Consider the following 22,163-nt stretch of genomic DNA (forward strand, 5'->3'; position numbering starts at 1 on the left):
TCGTATGGAAATAGTGGCGATTTTGAAGGAATTCCTCGACATCAGGTTTTTGAGGATGATTGTTAGATTAATCTGAATATCTAACTAACCTTCATAAATGTTTACACATATGTAAGTTACGTTAGATTTCCTACAGTCTAGTCGTAAAAATCGTTTGATTTTTTACTTCTAATTTAAGATACTTAGGCTTTACTGAATTCCTTTTTCTTAATTACTACAAAGTCATTGCTTTTTTATAGTCTGTTACAAACTATATATCATGTGTGTATTAGTTTTGTAGTTTTTGATGGTATAGAAGTCGTTACAGTATGATTACAGAGGATAAAGCTGTAGTTTTATTACTTTAAACGTTGACTGTATTCCATAGGAGGTCGGGATGTGGAGGTAGACTGAGCCAAAATTTATATAAAATAAAACTTCCAAAAAAGTTTAAACTATTGACTTCAGAAGCATCCTCAATCCTTACCCTCCTGAACTTCATGGTCAAGAACAATTCAAATTTATGTAAAGCCAAAAATTCAGGTATACAAAATGCCAAATATACAAATTCCTATCTTATGGCAGAAGGAGCCAAAAATTTCAAAGGAAGAAGATAACATGGTACTTGTTAAGAATTCGGTAAACTTGCGAAGAACCGCATCTAGAATCTAAAGAAATACTAATGAAAAACCAGTTTTCGCTGCCTTGTGAGGTATTGCTCAGTCCGTGACAAAAGATTTAAAGTTTAGTCTATTGGGGTTGAAGAGCTAAAAAAAGGTACCTAGGTTAGGTTACGTATTTAATATATACTATGCTTTAACACCCTCCCCCACCCCTATTGTGTAAATATATAGCCCAAATTTGTTTCTGAACTATTATATTTTCATCCTATTTTGTTTTATTTCATTAGCATTAACGAAACTTCACTTCTCGCGTATTTACCGGATTCTTAACAAGTACCGATAACATTTTAATTTGTACATTTTGGGTAATGAAAAAATTTCATTAGGTTTGAAATACTTCTTCTAAAAATGTACAGGCGACCCTTATAATTTATAATTTTGCTCATCCAGATGAGGATTACACCCAAATTGACCTAGAAAAGCAGACGATGGGCTCCAAAACCCAGGGGCTCCAAGATCAAGGGGCTCCAAAAATATTATTTTACTGCGTTCATGGCTGTATATTTGGCTTTAAAATACACTTATTTATCTATCTATCTAATATGCAGATTAATTGTACCAAACACACTTTGCATGCAGACCCGCTATATTTTAAGCCCCCCTCCCCTAATGTGCAAATCTATAGCCCAAATTTATTTCTAAAGTAACGAAGAAACTAACAAAAAACCGGTGTCTTCTTGAATTTTACACAGCGTAAACTTGAGTGAGTGGCGCATAATACACAAATACCAAAATTCCTTCCCCCTACGGAAATTAAAAAAAAAACTCAAATAAAATTCTCAAATTTGGAAAGCCTTATTTTCCAAGGGGGGGGGAGTATTTACCTGGGAGTATTTTCCGCTGGGGTGTATATTTCGCGGGGGTGTATTTTGCGATGGGGATATTTTCCAGGGGGTATTTTCTGCGGAGGGGGATTTTCCGGGGGGATATTCCGCGGGGGGGGGGGTATTATCCGGGGGTAGTCACCGGGGGGGGGTAAACGTCTGCCAATCATCACAGTAGGCACCAGTATTATTATATTGGTTGCCAAACTTATCTTCCTATTCTTATAAACTTTTTTCAACCGAGGAAAAACACCCAGGGCCTTGACTATTCTTCTTACAACATCTTCACTGCATCCACTGTCTTTACTAGTGATGCTACCTAAATAAGCGAAGCTGCCCAGCTGTCCACTTGATGGATCTTTTTGTTTTCTAAGATCATTTCTTCACCTTCACTTATTCCTAGTCTTAGCGACTTAGTCTTTTTGCTTAATTTTTAAACATATTCTTACACCCTGAACTCACAAAACCACTAACAGTTCATAAATTTTGCTAATATTTTCATCTAGGATTATTAAATCATTAACATAATCTAAGCCTGGGAAAGTTTTACTTTTGACTCCCCAGTTGATTTCGTGTTCTTCCATTGCCCTTGTTGTGATCCTTAGAAAAAAGTCCATCAAAATGATCTATATAAATAAGGATAGGACGGCAACACTGCCTAGCTCCTGATTTAATACACAACCAGCTACTAGCCTCATTTTCTACCTTAACCACAGCACTGTTGTTCTCGTACATAGCACTAGTCACTCTAATATATTTACTTGGTATGCAATACAAGGATGGGACCTTCGCTAAAGCTCAACTATCATCTGAATCAAACACTTGCTCATAAACTATTATACCATCTTGCTGTATCTTCCAGTTCTTTAGCAGTTTTTCCATGGCCTCCACTTCACATTCCCTTAATTTATATTTAAATGCTTTCTCTTCTTCTTTACATCCCACTTATTTTTATATGATCTATGACACATGCAATTCTTGTCATATAATTTTTAAGTCTAACTCGTTTTATCATTGTTATGAAACTAGGCATTCTTCATGGATAGTGTCTAAGGCTCGGAGTACTCAACGTGGGCCCTTATTTCCGTGTTTTGCAGGACCACAGCTATGGAATTCACTCCCTGAGGGTATAAAGGTGGCAGATAATGTTAGCCAGTTGAAAAGTGGGTTGAAACGTTACCTTCTGGGAAGTAGTTAATGATTTAAGTTTTTTTTGTGATTTTGATTTAGTAGATTATAAGGATGGAAACTACCATCATATACAACCCAATAGGTTTCCTTGATGATTGTTGAAAGACTATTTAAGCGTCATTTTGGTTTATAAATTATCTCTCTCTCTCTCTCTTCCTCCCTATTAAACATAGATCATTTTCACTAATATTCCAGCTGTGTTTCTAACTTCCTCCCCTAAGGCACCTTCAGCAAGTTCAAAGACTATTTTCCTAAAATTGTTCGATCCATCTTCTACATCGTCAAATTTTAAACTGTCCAGTTTGGTATTCATCTGTTCCTGGAAAGTGTCTTCATCTGAATATCATCACCTGGAATCAAAATCAAATCTCGGCTGGTTTGTGGATAATGTGTTGTTTGGCTGCTTTTTTTCTTTGGAACCGGATACTTTGTAAGGATTCCTCTCAATTCAAAGGCATCTCTGTTGTAATACCAATAGCCTGAGTAGTTTTCGCGCGCCATGTTTGGATTCTTTCCACTTATTGCTCTCTTACTTGTAAATTTTTTTTGCCAAATACTGACAATCACTTTTTAATATTTCACTGCTTGAATTTTATAATGCATTGATTAACTAATCAACTAACCTCTTTGTATGTTTTTGAAGTATATTTGTATGCTTTATAGGATCTTTAAATGTTGTTTTTAAGTGTGAACACTTAAAATATGTGTTAAAAAGCTTTTTAGGAATTTAGAAATATTATAGGTACAAGAAAAGTTTTTTTTTAGATACAACGATTTTTTTTGTTATTTTCAAGTCTGACTTTTACGAATTCTATATGTTCTAAGTGTTGTCTTTTCTTTGTTTTTTCTTTCTCTATTGGTATTAGCACTTTATTTGCTTTAGTGCGACTTGTTGCAAAATTGAGTTTTGTTAGGTTAATAAACTTTTTATAATTAAATTGTATACTTGCATTTTATATAAAATGTGGTAGTTTTTGGCTTTTCTATCGAAAAATTTCCAAGTTAAAAGTTGAGTCTAGGTTCCATTCTTCAGGTATTACTTGGAACTTTAAATGTTAAATATATGACAAACAGTGCAATTTTCGAAAAAAAACCTCATATATACTTAGTGCCTAAGCGTATCTTGTTGTGTCACCGTCGAAATAAAAAAAAAGTTTTTCTAATTGTCAATGCAAGGTACCCAATGCCAGAAGTAATGCAGTATTTGAAAAAATACTACGCTCCCTTCGAATGATTTTTTTAAGATGGCACTGCAAGATTCAAAAATTTCGATTCACAAAATGCCATATTCATTCAGTATTTTGCAAAAAAAAAAACAACGCTAAAAAAAACATATGAACCGGAAAATTCAAAACCTAGTTTACTGCTATGCGTTGAAATATAGTTTTCACAGATTCAATAGCTTTTCTGTATCTCCAGAAAACATAAGAAGAATTCCCAACCCCAGTCTGCTCGAACTATTGTTGAGCAATATTATCACTGGCTAGATACCACTGAAGGTTCTAGCCAGCTGAATGATAATCTGAAGGTTTATATTATGAATTTTAAGGTTTATATTCCCTGTGCTAGTTTTGGTATGTTATTTTCCTGCCTTTCTACGGTTCTAATATATTAAAAAAAAAAATTATCACTCCATAGCTGATATTCAGTTATATCCAAATCAATTTTTTGTTATTCAGTATACAGGGTTCTTTGATTAAAAATAAGTTGAAAATAGTTTAAAAAAAAGATAATTTCTCCGTTTTTAAAGCATGTTTAGATCCTTCTCTAAGAAAAAGCTAAAAATCACAATCTGGCTTGGTGAATGGATACATTTGAAACTAATGAATCTAGAGGTATGAGTATTTTGTCTTTTGGCTACAGTTGAAGCCCAAACAGTTGAAGCCAAACGTAAAAATCGTTTGTTTCGCAGTGTACACATAACTTAAGCCTCAGTCTGCCCACAATTGCACATCCTTGGCAAGCTTCCAATGGACAACTATACTGGCAAATCTCATAATATGATTTGATTCTTTAGATGAATATTTTATTATTAAAATGAAGGCATACACGATAAGTCAGATAATTATTTGGCATTGCTGTTGCGTTGCTTGTCAATGTTTGTAGTGATTATGTTGGTTTTCTTACTTCAGAAATGAATGAACTAATTGATAATCAAACAGTTCGTGGTAAAAAAATTATAACTAAGGAGTAACTCGGTCCAGCAGTAGCCAAAACTTTAAAAAACAAAATTCTGATAATAACTGATATGGTACATCAAAAGAATTCGATTTTTATTCTGATTCCAAGTATATGAAATATAGCAAGTTTAACGTTACCCATCAAAAGCTATGTGTCGGATAAATTTGGCTGATTTTCGAAAAATGGGGAAAACCCCAAAAAGTTAAGAGATCTTAACGAAAATCACATCATCAGATTCAGCATATCTGGGAGCCTTACTGGGGAGGTTCCAAGCTCCTCTCTATAAAAATGTGGAATTTTGTCTCTTTTACCAGAAGGAAGATGCCGGATGCGAGTTTATTTTTTGGTTTTTTTTCTGTGTTTTTCGTTTGTTTGTTTGTTTTTTTACAAAGAGATTGAAGTGCCTGTAGTGGCACAAATGATTCATCTCTATTCGGCGCTAAGGGGCTCACGATTCGATCCCAACTGCCGTAAGGCTGGCACATGCACTTTATATTCAAAGAGCGTCGTTAGCCCATAGACTAGAGAAGAAAACAATAGACTTACTTCAGCTCGGACAATTTCTAGAAATTAATTTGATGGTTAGAAATCCTCCAAAAATAACCTTGGTTCAGTTTAATGGGCATGACAGCACAAAATGTGAGAGAGCGTGAGGGTGCCTGGAAAAGAATCTGCAAGTAAATGGTAGTTGGCAAGGAATCTTCTAGAGCATACTCCCTCGTGGCTTTGCGTTTCTTTCTTATGTTCATTATTATACAGTATACAGATACATAGAAACACATTAAATTTAAACTGAGACCTGGCATAACTTTACTTTTTTAAACATAGCAGCGTTGTCAGACGTCGCAAGTGAGTAAATAACGTGTGTTCGTATTCTAACAACAAACCTTAGACACCGACGGTCTAAATTGATTCCACGGTATCACATAGTGGGACTGTTTTCAGGCCTAAAGTTAATTTTGTCTTTTCAGCTCGATTCGACGCTCATCGACCATACTCGAAGGCCTTGAATATATACTTCAATTTTTTTCACGGTTTTACAAAGTGGATGTGTTTATGATTGGTCAGCAGATATAAATCCATGAATCAGAAACAAGTTTAAATCTATATGCTAAGTAGCTTTCGCTACGGAATAGTAATGTGAAACCACTATGATATTATCATATCATAGTGGTAGATTGGTAGTGGTAGATCATATCAAAGGTAGATTGAACAATAATGGACTTTACCTTATGGTTCAAGGGACCGTAAAAAAAGTGTAAACCATCATGAAATTCTTGTATAATGTGCGCTAACAGGCCTACGACTTCGCATTTGTATTCCCAAAAAAAAGAAAATAGCAGAGGACCATGGAGAGATTTGTGTCTCAGGTATAGTTTAGGTCCCCGTGGTCCCGCCAATGGTGGTAATTTATAATGTTTTATAGTTGAAATTAGAAGTTGATTGGCAGAATTGGCATGCTTAGCGTAAAAGATAAATTTCGGTTGTTCAGATTTTCCACCATGGTCACGTTGAGTTGGCGCAAGCAGAGCCATTTATTTCAGATTGGACAAAGCGTTTCGGGGAGGAACAAAGATTGAAAAAAACGTCAGAATTAGATTAGTTCTATAAAAAGAATAGGAAATTGTAGAACAAATTATAAAGACCACTAACATGGCGGGGTGAGGGGGGAGGGTCAAGATCATAGTTCCCTAAATGCGTACGAACCTATGTGCAGGAGACAAAACATTTTACTCCTACACATAAAGCTAGGAATTATTTACAAATGATTAGAAAATTGCTACAAAACGACATATCTGATAAAAATAACTGAAATTTGAAGCGTATTAGCTTATAAATGTACTTCCAGGGAGCAAAGGCTGAAAAGAAACGTTTTTGCCTGAATTGTGTCATAGATGAAAATTGTAGACATCGCGCACTTCTCCAGTTGGCTATAATATTTTACTTTTGTTGTAACGATTTGTATTTCTATTGATTTAGTCAACCTTTAATCTAGTCTGAACAGACAAAAATAAACGAAATGAGAAAAATTTGTACTTTTAGCAGTTAGGTCTTCTAAACAGGGGGAGGAAATCTGGCGAAGCCTCTATGCGGGTTGTTCAAATTAGATACAAAGGTACAAAATTAATAAAATTCCAGACATCCATAAACTGTAAGGATTTAATGTAGATGCAGTAGCATATAGTTGAATGACATAAAACTTTCTTAGCATGGAAATATACGAGTAAATATTGATTTGTCTTTACTAAAACTTTCAAAAAATATTGTAAATAATTTTATATTCTTTCATCACGAGAATTACACAAAAATACAGCTCGTAAAATTTACAACTCGCAAGTGTGTCGTATAACAATAAATGACAAAATACAAAACTAAAATATAACTCCATATTATAACAATACAGATAATGGAAAGCGTAAAGCATAAAAAAAACAAATGTAACAAGATTAAAGGGCCCTATACATGTAGAGACAAAACCGAGGATACTATTCAGAATTCATGTCTTTTCAGTCTTGTCTAAAAAAGAAAAATAGAGGGCTTAACATCATGACTCAAAAACATTTTCATTACTTTTACTGACTTAAAATTTTTCACAAGAAAACGAATCAGCTATTTGTCACCCTAGAAATTGTATCTCCTTGTCTGTCTAGATTTGTCATCAAAGGCGTTGTTTTTTTGGGGGGGGGGGGGCAGTTGCCCCTCCCCCAATAATTTTGAGAAAAAATTATTATATATATGCCCCTTTATATATATGCATATTATATACATGCCTCTTTTCTATCCGGATATGGACCCCTCTTGCCCCCCAATAAAAATGCTGGAGCTATGCCTCTGTTTGTCACTAAGAATTAGTTAGCAGGATTTGAAAAAAAAGGTGGGGCTAGTTTTTCTCCAGGGATAAGGAATAATGTGTTTGACTCACTTACGTCATAAAAATATGCCAATTTCCAAGTGAAAATAGCAATTTTTCTTTTTTGTGTAATCTACACAAATGCAAAATTGTTCCTTCATTAATTTCTTAGAAAAATTATTATAATTGAATTCAGGGTGATATTCTAGGCTTTATCTATAAATGTATGGGGCACTTAAAACACTAAAAATACCACGCAACTTTTTTGGTCTTACGATCACTTTCATAATACTTCGTCATTTTTGCTTCCAGAACGAAAATAAAGTAAAATGTCACCAAAGCAGTGTTACCTCTCAGTTGAGCTTGAAGTAACAACTGCTCACATCATATAAAAAATCTGAGCTATACAACCCATACGGACGCGTCTAAAATAGGGCATATGAAGGGAATTATAAATAATTAAAGACAATAATGAAAAGAGGGTCTACTTAAATTACTCATTTAAGAGAAGAGTTTTTAAAGAAAGAGTAAATGCACCAGGACTCGGAAAAAGAACTGAAATTAGAAATTATAGGTAAATCATAACTTTGGCTAAGATTGTCAATATGGAATATCATCTTTATGAATTGGGCAGTGAACGCAGTTTTGATTTATGCCATATATTTTGGGTTGTTTGCTTTAACTTAAAAAAGGAATCAATACTGATATAAAACCTCTCCGTCCTAGTCTTCTCCGCTATTTTTGGAAAAGTTTATAATTCAGGAGGATTACTTTATAATTGTTTCTCCTTTTGAACAAAACTCACGATCCTAAATTTCAGGAAGAGCCGGAGGAGGAGCTATAGAAAAGAAATAGGATTTTAAAGGACTGCAAGGAGCTATGGCAAGAGTCATATCGCAAAAAAGGAAAAATTGTGTAATAATAACATCATGGACGAACTAAAGCTAATGATGCTGGTATAATAGCAGCAGCGTCTTTTTTGGAATAATCTAGGGCATTTGGCACAACATCACTTGCCAAACCTGGACTTGAACTGGCCCCTTCAGGTCCCTCTCTTTCTCCTTTAGGTCCCATAGATATGATTTTATCCTCAGTTCCAGGCGTAGAGACACCACAATCACTACACTCGGGCTTATAATAGGCATGCACTTGTTTTTGATAAGGTCGAAAGCGTCCATCCGTAGTATATATTATGCTATCGTCAACTCCTCTGTAATGTGGAGACGAAAGCCTTTGAATTCCGTCATGGTAAGAGCTGGTTAGAGGATGTGGCAGAGTGCTAAAGTGCTCAGGTATTAACTGGAGTGGAGATCTTAATCCGTGAGTAGGATGAGTATGAGAAGGGGCTAAAGACGTTGGCCTTGAACCCGGTGGATAGTTGGGATACCTTTGCATAGCCAACTCAGGCCGAGGGTGGTTATGCGGTGGAATAACTGATTGTGTCGCCCTTCTTATATTTGATATAGTTTCAATAGGGCATGTATCAGGTCTTGCAAGAAGATTAGGGCTTGATGCTAACCTCTGCAACCTAGGAGGCTGGGCAGGGCGGATGAATCTTATACTTTGATTCATTGGTCTTTCTTCTAAAAGAGGCTGTAAGGAATGGACAATACCTTTTCTCTTATCACTTTTTTCTGGATATGGCCATGTAGTATGGCTAGCCCCTCTGGTAGCTATTGCTGGAGGTTGAAGATGTTCTTGCATTTGCTTAATAATTTCGGTTGTTGTACCAAATTTTGGCTTTATACCTCTGACAGAGGGGCGTCTCAAGAACCCATAATCTTCCATTTCATCCTCTTCTTCTGTTATACTATACCTCTTTTTGAGGCGATCTAGTCGACCGGCGTCTCGTTGAATAAATAAAGCGAGCTCTTCTTCACCAGGTCTTGGTTGGCCGTCTGTTGTGTCAATACTTGAATCTTGAACACCAACTCCACTGTCTCCAGAACTTCTTGAACTTCGAGATCCTCCACCATCATCTCTACTTTCTTCACCAGGTACGTATCTAAAAGAAAAAATGACGTTTGTGACACGTGAATTTTAAAATATTTGCAATTTAACACTAAATAGTAATATGAACATAAAGAGATATAGTAATATCGCAGTTGTTAGAGACATGGCATGCGTATCTTATTATATAGAAATAATAGAAAAGCTCTGAAACGGGAAGTACACCTTTAACTCCCCCCCCCCATTCTAACAGTCTAGTCACGCACGTGGATAAGATACAGATTTCAAAATCAAAAAAGGAAAGAAGAAAAATACCACGGAAGTGCATCTTTAATTAATAGTAACTTAATAACCAATTCTTAAAATAAACTTCGGATAGAAAAACTCGGCTTTGGAATACTTTTAAAAAATATATATTCATTCCAGAAATATTTTATTCCGAATGAACAATGCATAATAGCATTGTGTATTTCAGTTTCAGCCATGGAAAGTAAGATAAAAATTATAGTTTATTCGGATTTTGAGCTATTTCACCCATTGATTGTTATTGACTGATGCAGGGTATCAATCGACTTCATCTATGGCAAGGGCGCCAATTTACAAAACTGCATGATTGGGAGGAGCAACGTTTTTTTTAATGAAGATATAAAAGTTATTTTCAAAATATAGGAGGGGGATTTTTTTTCAACGAAAGTAAACAAAAAAGGCATTTTTCAAATCCAGAAGGGTAATCACCCCCTACCAATTAGTGCCCCTGGTCTATGGTAGTATTTCAAGTTTTTGCAATTTTATTTTCAAACTTTGCAAATTTCGCATAAAAAAAACTATTGGTAGTCTTATTTCTAGCTAGAAGGGTCGCGTGTTAAATTTTGAAAAAACATTATAAAACACATGACCGAGAGTATGTATACATCGCACTTCTTATAGAAGACGAGACTCTTTAACTCTAAATTCATAGCTGCAAACAGGGGGACATAGAATGGGCAACGTCGTATCACTATGAAATTTATATTGCGTATATTTCAGAGATTGCATAAATAAAAAAATATATTGCAACATATTTTCATGAAAATTCTGATTTTAGGATTAAAAAATTCAATCACTTGGTGAACACTTAGACCTAATTTTCTTTCTTTTAAGAATAATTTGCAGTAATTGTTATGGGTTTATGCAGGATCGTAATAAAAAAGGTGGAGGAGGCATTTCTAATAAATAGAGGGAACTTAAAAAAAATATCTAATTCGTTCCCCTTTTGATACATTTTTCAGTTTTTTTCGCCCTTTTCGCTATATTTAGCGCGATGGGGGTATTTACCCGGCTTGGACATGCCCATACTTATCCTTTTGAATGATTTGTTAATCCTAGTGCTTTGCTAATTCTAGTTAATCCTTCTAGAATTATATTTCCTTGTTTAAGCTTTCTTTTAGATAATTTTAAGTTTCCGTTTGGAAATAAAAGCCTGAAGATATAAAAATGGTTTCTTTGTAGCAGAGAAGATCTCGAACTAAACTAAATGCTCTGGGCAACTTAAGTTCATCCCTCCGTATTTTTGTTTAGAAAAAATAGCAATTTTCAAAAGTGAAAACTGTCGAGAAATCTAGAATTAGAGAATATTATAATGTAACTTTAACTTTTCATCTCTTTTTTCCGAGAAATTAGAACTCGAAGACAAAATATCCAAAGCATTTTACAGGATGATACAAAGAGAGACAGGCACAGACATACAGAAAGTTAAGTCTTTAGAAAGATAGGTATATTTCTTAGAAAACCAGAGAGCAATTTCACTATTTTTACTGTTAAAAAGAGTGTCTAGATTGAGAACAATTATAGCATTTTCCCATACCAGTTTTGAGACAGACTTTAATGTATTCACTAAAGTTTCGTATTTCTGAAGTTAACATAATTTTTCAATTGTCTGGGAGGGGAGTTATTCAGACCAATATCGGGCGAGATCCCTCCACTGTCCGCTCAGAGCTCCTTCATTCAACGGTAACAACAATAAGAACCGTGGATAAACAAGGGAATATTTTAAATTCATATTCCTCCCGCAAAGCTTTGTTGCCGGAAGTGCAGAGATTCTCCTATATTTTCTTGAACCGGTGCCACTGAATGTAGGGCCACTGTAGTTAGTTTAAAGCGGTTGTTTACGGCGATTTAATTTTTAAAAGTCTGCATAATAAATGTTTATTTCAAATATGTCCTAGCTACAGAGCTATATTTTAAAAAAAAACATTTATCTATGATAAGCCAGAGGCATAATCTGGTTTTGGAACTGAAAAAATTGAAGCCTTTGAAGAGCCAAAGACTCTCCAAAGGTTCTCCAGAGTCTCTGAGGGAGATGAATATGAGTCGTAACGGTTACCCCTAAAGGGTATCTGACATTCTCTAATTGTCAAAAACCGTGTATTGAAAACCGTCCATTCAAAGAGAAAAGCAGGAGGACATTTAATTCCCAGGAACCCTTCGGTCCTCCTGATCTGCAATATTTTACTGATCTTCTTATTGAGAACAGCTTAGTAAAAACTTTTTGTCGCTGTACCTTTAGGCGTAACAACGACAATATATAGCAGAAAGATGATCAAACTAGTCATTTGTTCAAATATTTTTTTTTATTTTTCTTTATTTATCCTTTTTTAGAAAAACATTGATGATTTGAGAAATTTTTTCTCTTTTTTTTATCAAAACACTGTGGAAGGCAAACCCTTTTAGTTTTTGAGGCAGGTAAACAAAACATTTGGAGGTATACCTACAGCCTAAGTTGCATCCAAGGAAGATATAAATCAGTAAATTTTGAATTGAAAGTCAAGTATTTTACAATAAGCATCAAGACATGGCTAACTGTAGAAAAAGCCAAGACAAATAGTCCGAGTGATTGAGAGGCAAATGTTTAAATGGCACGGGTTAACGGCGGGAGTAAGTATGACTCTCTTATTGGACAAATGCTTGTGTTTTAGTTTTTGGAAAGGCACGCCTGCCTAGAGTCTTAGGCAGCTTGACCAAAGAATTCTTCATAATCTACTTTTTATGCTGATCTCCAAGTTGTAAAATTTGATAGTTTCAAATTAACCGACTAAGAGCCGTGTTTACATTTCGAGTCATTTCCTTTGTTTATTTTGTTATGAAGTAGGTCATCAAAAAAAAACTAGGTGGTTGATCCATTGCCTAGCTTTAACACCTTCCTGCGACATAGAGAGTAATAGTCAGCACGTTTTTTATGTACAAAGCGCTTTTTATTCTTAAACTCAAGGTTTCTAAGCTATTTGTTTTCTGTTTCCTACTGGAATAAGCAATGCAGCAATGCAATGATCTTCGCAGAATCTTCACTGAAAACTCACACTAAAGTGACTGCAGCAATGCAATGTAAAGAACTACTGCAGCAATGCAATGATCTTCGCAGAATCTTCACTGAAAACTCACACTAAAGTAAATTCTCATGCATGAACATCTTTTCATCTGCCAGCTCCAGTGGCTCTTAGATCACTTGGACTTCTTCAATGTTCTCCAGATTGCTGGTATATTATTGAAAAGTGAAGTTGTCAAATTTCAAGGTCTCAAATCATAAATATTTTTAAAATAAACCTATTTACATCCCGAGCGACAAGAAATTTCGACTACGTAATTTTAATTCCATATTATCGATGCCCCAGAATACCTCTATCTGAATAATGCAGTTATAAACCAGCCTCTAATTAATGTATGGGTTGGAATATTTCAGCAGCTTCTACAGTTCCTTAGAAATTTCTATATGCCCTAGAGCAGCAGTCAACTTTGGCCACCTAGCTTTGTTTGTTTTTTTGTTGTTAGACTGGAGATCATCATATTTCTCGTCGCCCCCTTTTTTAGTCTTATTGCTAATCTCGAAAATTAGATCTCTGGACCTCGTTATTTTGGCACTAAAAGGTCCAATCATGAAGACTCGGGGCTTATCTCAATCTGCAGTTTTTTCTTCTTTTTTTGAAAAATTTGTATTTTATGATAGTGGACATTGTTAGCTAAAAGGTAAATTTTCTTAATTTAAAAGCAACGCTGTTTTCCTATTTTGAAAGATGTTCTATATGACTTCCGGGGATAAGCACTTTTGGGAGATAAAATCTACATTTCTACTCTAAAACATAACAGAAAATGTACCGACTGTATTTTTTACAGATATTTTATAGGTAATTAAATAAAAAAAAACTGTCGCACACTCTCTAATCTCTATTCAAGAAAATATTTAAGAGGAGTCTCAATTTCAAGATGAAAGAAATAAATGAAGCTATTAGAGATAAACAATTTAAAACATTTCTGTAATCCAAAGTATTACGCCAGATTTTATATTTATAAAGTCTTTAAAATCTAGGAATTTCTATAAATCTGACGAAAGCTTTATATTTTCAGGAAATCTTTAAGAAATTAAAAAGTTATCATAAGAGGGCCCTGAGCAGAGCTGTTTTCTATTTAAGCATTTTCCTAAGAAATTTCTAAGCAAAAACAAAGAAAATGTGTTTATTATCGTTTGAGTGAGGTTTGGGTGGAGACATTTGTGTTTGATTGGAACTGTTTTATTAAGTTACTGGGAATTTTCTAATATTTTTGTTATATTATTAGTAGTATAACTATTAATCTGTTGTTATAATAATAATTATTATTATTATTAGAATTTGTTAATTATTATTATCATTATTATGTTATAATTTATATTCTTATTATATTATGTCTATTATTTTATTCTTTTCCGGACAAAATGGGCCCTTGTGCTGAGCATAGAGAAGTTGAAGCTTTTTATTTCTCTTAGCCAATTTCTATTATAGCCAATCGAGGGAAATATAATCGTATTGCCCTTGGTAAGCTGTATTCTACTTTTTCAGATCATTCTGTTCTTTACCTTTCCGGGCTTTGCCCTATTTTTAGGGTAACGGATTTTAGTGATATTCAAGCCTCTTATTTCCGCTCCTTTAAATTTCTTCTTTATCTCCTTCTTTGGTATAGAAATCAAAAGATAGTCAATAAGGTCTACCTTCCAAATATTACTGAGAAGCTGACAGGTTTACACAAAAAGCTTTCAGAAACAGCGTATCTGCGTTTGCCGCCTCACCACGATCCGATCCGTTTCTTTTATTAATTTTATTATTTAATGTTATTGTTGATTAATGTTATTGCTGATTAATATTATTGCTGATTTTCGTTTTTATATCACGTTTTTTTTTCTAAAGTGTTTAACTCCACTATTTTCCTTTTGATGTAAGTGGGTTGGAAATAAATATTATATTATTGGTGCAATATGCATTTTGTTGTTGAGTAATGCATATTTGAATGTAGAAACAGTATTTGCGCTCGCTAGAGCGTTTTAGTACTATGTTTTTGTTTCAAGGTTATTTCTCTGAAATTTATGTTCCGTTTAAACAGAATTTGGCCCAGTGGAAACACAATGTGTCTCATTTAATAGCTTTTGAGAAAATATAAAAGATAGGAGACCACTCAGTTGATTCAACTGATTCTCTTCCTTTAAAAAATGGCACATAGGTAACAAAGAACGTACGTGGGGAGGGGGCTCAAGGTCCGTCCCCCTTTGTATTACCAGTTTTCGGGAATTTTTGGGCACTTCATTCAAATTATCAAACAAAATTAATTTTTTCATGGCCCCCTCCCCCCCCCCCTAAAAAATAATGCAGTACTTGTGTATACGTGACTAACATAGTACACAAATATGAGAAATCGGCGCTATATTTCCAGAAACATAGAAATTATCACAGTCAATTAGCATACAGTATAAAAAACTTCACTAGAAATCGACTGGGCTTATTCGGTTTCACAATGGACAGCATCCATGCTTGAGCATAAGCTATTGGCCATTACTGTCAAAGAATCTGTGTAATTTTTATTCTTCACATTTGGTTTCGGGACGGTTCGTTGATTAGGTCGAGTGGTTTGGTGAGAAGTCTATTTTGCCAATTTTATGCCTTTGAGAAATCCTTCCCTGCCGACAAACAGAAGCAATATTTTTTCATGGCTCATATTTCAGATTTGGCAATTTCCAGAGATTGTTGAAATTTTAACATTCCTAGCTTTAAGGGCCCCGATCGTTATATTACCAATATTAGCCTGAACGTATTCTCACCGATATTTTGATTCAAAACTTATCAATTATTAGCCTGAAAATTCATTGTCAATAATTTTGGTACAATATTTACCAATGGTAAATTTGGAGCCGTTTATATTACTGATCTACGAATAAGGTGAACATACCTTTCGATACCTTTTTTATTTTCTTTCTGAATATAATAATCGCTTTACTCGCAAATTCAATTTCAACAAATTCAACAGACCCCCAAAGATGATACCTTTTTCTCTTATTTTTGGCTATATAAAAGGCTTAAAAACCACAGTTCTCACTTCATTATATGCAGAGTAATTGTATTTAGCATATTTCAACTGCAGCTCCACTACGCTTTACCCCCAACCCCTCCATAGACATAGTTTGATAATGAATCTTTTCAATTAGCACAGCTTTAACTAAATTTCAAAATTTTCGAATAAATAAAACTTGGGCTCTGGCCCATGCTAGCTGTAGGTAACGACTAAACATTATTCTGAGAGGATTGCTGATGCCGATTGTTGATGCTGAAGCTAGCTGATGCCCATGTAGTGTTAGCTGCATCTCAGCATTCGTAAAACAGCATCATCAACAGGCCACAACCAAAGACATCAAAATTTATGTATGATGATGGTGATGTAAGATTTATTGAGCACTGGCAGTTTATTTGAAGGCATTTTTTGGTGGAAAATAAAAGTGAATTGAGCTGAAAAAAAGTGAACTGAACTTCATCCTAAAAAGACTGATAATTGCAAATTCACTTATTGCGCTCATACTAAGCATAAGTTGCTCGCATTTATTTCTTTTTGCGAGAAGTTTTCACACCCGAGAAGTTTGCTCTCTTAGATGTGCGATAATCGGTTTTGTCTAGGTTTGCAATATATTTATGCGTGTGAAAGAATGCATTTGACTTGTACAATTTGTGCTATATATTTGCACATTAGGGGGGGGGGGGGTAAAGTATAGCGAGTCTGCATGTAAAATGTGTTAGCTGCAATTATTTCGGCATATTATGAAGTAAGAATAGTTTTCTAACTTCACGCTGTCCAAATAATTTACCCCCCCCCCCTAATGTGCAAATATATAAATTTAATACATTCTGTCACCCGTACAAGTACATTGCAAAAACCGGTTACCGCACATCTAAGAGAGTAAACTTCTAGAGTATGTTTAGTATAACACATAAAAACCCTTTTTGCCCTTAGGCCTATAATACAAAGAATCGACCTCATTTTGTTATTTGGTGTTATGGATAGAAAATATTTAATTATCATTAATTATAATTGTCTTCTAGAACGAACTTTAAATGGGCAAAGAGAGGCGGAGCCAACCCAAAAGTGAAGAAATGTCGCAAAGTAGCTGAAAAAAAGTATCTATAGAGTTTGGAATTTCCAAGTTAAATTTTTTTTCGACCATTTATAATGTATTCATAATGTACGTTATTATGTTATATGTACGTTATTATGTAAGTCATTATAGTGTACGTTATTATGTAAGTTATTAATAATGTAATACTTTCTATATCATGTACATACGAATGAGTTTTTTGGGGTGAGTAGGGGGGTTAATAAAAACCATTTGAGCTGATAAATAGTATAAGAAACGCATTTGAAGTAAATTTAGGTTTCCAGGGGGCGGGTCCCGAGCTCCCCCGCCCCCCCCCCTGCGTAGGTGCATGATTCTTGTAGTTCTTTGTCTATGCGACGGCTTTGGAATAGATTCTAGAACAAATAGCGAAGAAAAACAGGAAGTGTTTGAACAGATGTAAAGTAACAATGGATCCAACGTATCCCCATGTCAGGTGTTGGACGACTTACCGCTTAACCTTGACGAAAGCCTAATTCTTTCGAGGCTGTCATTTCACACCTGGTAAATGTCAGGTCTTAGCCCAACAATAACAGAACGTTGTCCAGTTTTTTACCTCCTTAGTAGCAAGCAAATGCGTTGCCCTGACAACAATGGCAATAGGGGGGAGGTGATGGGGTAAACCCTTTTAGAAAGATGAATAATCTTAGAGACATTGGTTTAATTAAATCGCGTTTTAGAACAAAATGTTTTTTTATTGCCAGGAGCCGCTGATAGTCAAAATTTATAAAAAAAAATCTTTTATATTGGTCGTCGGGAAATAATCTAAACAGATCGAATATTCAAATGTGCGTAGCCTATTTCAATGGGGTAACAATGGGGTAAAGATAAAAGTCTCGATTGAACGAGGCCGAGCTGTAGGGTACAAATAAAGTTGCTATAGCTCTGGTCAAATTTTCTGTTTTGATGAGAAAACTAGGCAAGAAACAGGTTAAAAAGAAGACTCCATGCAAAAAATTCAGTCTTGTTAATATTTTTCCAGAAATAATCGTTTCTGAATTTTCTGATATTTCTCTTCCAAAAACATTTACTTATATATGACATACGTATGTATTTCCAATCCGCAATATACGTGGGCTTAGGTTTATAGAATCAAAAAAAAAGAGCAAAAAAATGGCATGTACAAAGCGTCTTTACTGTTGACAAATTTAAAACAAGAAACATAATTGGAGTTCATTATACTATTTAGGTAAATAAGCTTGGCATATTTGTCCCGACTCTTCGGAGCTAATAATCTATTTAGCAGGGCCGTTTCCCGGGAGGGAGGGGGAGGGAGAGGAAGGCTGACGAAAAAGTGATACTGCCCTAAAAACTCCATAATTTTGGAAAATAAAACAAAACAAAACCACAGAAATCATAGTTTCCGGTAGTTTCCAGTGGGTCCAGAGGGCAAAACCAGTTTGAACTCCTTTAACTGTAAGATGTCCAATAAGCAGGGTAGGAGCTAATACCAAAAAAAGTGGACATTAACTCACGCGAAAAATATATAAATTGGGACTGAACAAAATTAATTATGATCCACATATTCATTTAATTAGGGTGCATTAATTTTCCTTTTTTTTCTTTTCATTTTTACCGGATGTGAATGAGTCATAACAGATTTTACAAGGCTGAGGAACATCGGTTCTATGTGAAAGAACTCATTTGAAGGATATGATGATTTGAAGGATAGGTTAATTTCTGTTGATCCACTTTTCCGGTCACCCTCGCAAGTGAATTTGGTGCCCCACAGGGATCAGTTTTAGGGCCTCTGCTATTTTTGAATTATGTAAATGATCTTTATTATGTTTTAAAAAAAAAGAAACTTATTAATTGCTGTAGACTTCGTCATTCTAAGCCTTCCCTTGCCCATAGTGGCAACTATAGTTCGCCTTCTTCTGATGTCCTTGTTTGTTTTGCTGATGAGAGCACACTTGACAATTTGGGAAACTAGGAATCCGAGCTTCGATTAATTGGAAAATATGTTTGAGAGGGTGATTTTGTGGCTTGATGCTAATTATCTTACCCTAAATTTTTCTAAGTCCAGTTTTTTTAATTTTCCGCGTGTTTCTCAGTTTATCCCCAGTTATCAGAAATTCACCAGCCAAATGGAATAATTCATAGATCTAAATACCGATATGTTCGTTTTTTGGGCATTCTTGTTGATGAAAACCTATCTTTCAAATGACACATTGATTTTATTAAAATTAAGATATGTTTCTTACTGTCCAATTGTGTGGATGTCATCTTTTCCTTCACTGTTAAAACCACTTTCTAAGGTTTATTGTGCATGTTTTACTTTTTCTCAGCTTCATGGTGACCTCCCCCGGCCCCTAAGTGCTCCGCTTCAAGTTCCATTTACTCTTGCATAAGGTCAGATTTTAATCCTCAAATGGCGCGTCATATTGTTTGGAATAAGTTGCCTGAATCAGCTCAAGGGTGCCACTCATTCGGTTTGTTTAAAAAAATTATTACAAATTCTTTGGCTTCGCAGAAGTTATTTTTATTTATGTTTTTATTTTATTTTTTTGATTATAATTATTTTTGAGTCTATTTAATCTAATTAATTAATTTAGCATATTTATTCTATTTTTTCTATAGTTTTCATTTTATCTATATTTTCTTTTCTTCTCCTTCGTATGTGAATAAGTGATCATTTTAAAATTTCTTTTGTTTTTCATCTCTGAGTAAGCAACTCATTTGTCTCCCCCCCTTGTACATGCCAATGAGCCTTTGGGGGAATAATAACATGTAATATTGTATGTATATCTAATGAAGAATAAATCTTATCTTATCTTAAATATGCACACCTTCCATATTACAGTGCATTATACCGATAAGAATCAAAGCTACATCAGGGTTTCAGTTCTCTTTTCCCTCCCTGAGCAGCTCTCTACATAGTTCTCTCTACCTAGTTCATCTAGTTCTCTTTTTTTCTATGCAATCATATGAATGCAGTGTATCCCCAAAATTTATTATGGTTATTGGAAAACGCACTTATATTCAAAATTAAGTTCAAAAACTTAGAATGTGTGACTAAAGAATCTAATACATTTCAGGGGTACTTCATTTAACTAATAAAAATTTTCCCTGTATTTGTGAGCATAATAAAACTTTTATTTGTTTGACGTGGAGTATTTTATCAATAGAACCGGTAAGCTTTACCGAAGAAATTTTGCATTGCAGGAACAAACAACCCGACAGACACAATTCTTCAAAACATGTTAAGAGCAATGGTCTAAAGATTCGAAAATAGTCAAAAGTACCAATTACTAAATGTAAATAATTTCTTAGACCACACTGCTTTTCCATAAAAAAAATGAAATAATAAAATAAAAAAAATGAAATGAAAAATATAGAAAAATGGATATAATATTTCAAATAAGACGGAGGAAAAAACGAAAAAATTTAAAGAGCGAAGGGGCAACTCGATTCAATAGTTACCGAAACTATAAAAAGTTGAAACTTAATACCAAAAGATACATAGAAAAATTGGCTTTTTATGCTGACTCCAAACATGTAAGATTCATTAAGTTTAATGTTACTTATCAAAAGCTACGAACCTGAGAAAATTGCTTGGTTTTCGAAAAAGGGGGAAAACACTCCCAAAAAGTCAAGAAACCTCGAAGAAAATCGCATCATAAGATTCAGCATCTTATATAAGAGAACACTACTGTAGAGGCTTAATGCGCCCATCCGCAAAAATGTGAATTTTGTATTTCTTGTCAGAAGAAAGATCACGGATGCGTGTTTATTTGTTTTTTTGTTTTTTCCCGCGGTGACCATATCCAACAAATGGTCCTAGAATACCAAGAGAGGGCTCATTTAAATGGACATTAAAAGTTCCAGTGCCCTTTTTAAGTAACCAAAAAGGTTAGAGGGCAACCATCCCCCTCCCTCTCTCACTTTTCTCCCAAAACCGTCCGTTCAAAATTTGGGATAGCCAGTTTGTTCAGTATAGTTGAAAGGTCCAATAACTATGCCTTTGGGGTTAACATGGCCCCCGAAAGCCCGTGGGAATAGGGTTGTAAGTCATTAAATTTGCCCCTTGTTAAGTATAGTGTTCGCTATCGGGAAGTATACAGATATTCTTCGGGGGGGGGGGTCTTCAGGGGAAGATTTTCCATGGGGAGAAGCTTTTGGGAGGAAGGGAAGTTTCGAAGTGAACTTCCCAGGGGGGAATTTTGCATTGGGGAATTTGACAGAATTCTTGTATGGTATTCTTTTTATTTGTATTGCATTCTCTTTGCCGACTCAATTTTACATGTGGAGATGTTCTGAAGGAATTGCCCGGGGGATATTTTTAGCGGGGTTGCAATTTTTTTTTTAGGGGAAGGGACTTTCCAAGGGAGAAATCCTCCATAGAGAAATTTTCTGGAGATCATTCCCATGGGCGGGGGGATTTCCGAGGAGAAGTTCCCACGGAGGTGGGGGACTGGCATGATTTGAAAAACGATCAGAAGTCTTTTTAATATGGAAGTATGCTAAGGAGAATTTTTCAGGCAGAATCCTCAACAAAAAATTTTTCAGGGGAATGTTCAGTGATGATGAAATTGTCTTGGGGAATTTTCCAGGTGGGGGTATCTCATGTAGGAAAATATTTCGGTAAATTTTTACCAAATCATATTATTGAGTTATGAATAAAGTGAATATACCACTCGATGCCTTTTTTATGTTCTTTAAGAATATAATAATCATTTTTGTTGGAAATGAGTTTTACCCCCACTCCTATATATACCAATTCAGGGTATATATTTGCACATTAGGGGAGGGGGTGTAATTTCGTTTATGATGTAAATGAGAGGTAAGTTTAAACTTTCCCCCCACCCCCTAATGATCGAATATTCACCCTGATTTGGTATATATATGGGTGGGGGGTAAAATTCATTTCCAAAAAAAATGATTATTATATTTGTAAAGAGCATAAAAAAGGCATCGAGTGGTATATCCACTTTATTCGAAACTCAATAATATGATTTGGTAAAAATTACCGATATTTCCATGGAGAGGAATTTTCAGACGGGGATGAAATTTTCAATGGAATGGGGAACTAATCAGAAATTAAACATAAAAAAAACAAGTTTTTT

At 34.8% G+C, this 22,163-nt stretch overlaps 1 protein-coding gene across 4 annotated transcripts in view; it reads right to left on the bottom strand.

The window, feature by feature from the left end:
* Positions 1–7,039: 7,039 nt before the first annotated feature.
* The window catches only part of LOC148949207 (uncharacterized), a 196,043-nt gene continuing 180,919 nt past the window's right edge, over positions 7,040–22,163 (bottom strand). For all 4 annotated transcript variants that reach the window (XM_089093246.1, XM_089093247.1, XM_089093245.1 and 1 more), the window contains one exon: positions 7,040–9,714. In XM_089093246.1, the coding sequence (XP_088949372.1) occupies positions 8,637–9,714 (1,078 nt within the window). In that variant the 3' untranslated portion in view covers positions 7,040–8,636. The remainder of the gene's footprint in view (positions 9,715–22,163) is intronic.

Source organism: Artemia sp. Qi Xiang Cuo, chromosome 8 (assembly GCF_049724085.1).
Source record: "Artemia sp. Qi Xiang Cuo chromosome 8, ASM4972408v1, whole genome shotgun sequence".
Lineage (NCBI taxonomy): Eukaryota > Metazoa > Arthropoda > Branchiopoda > Anostraca > Artemiidae > Artemia > Artemia sp. Qi Xiang Cuo.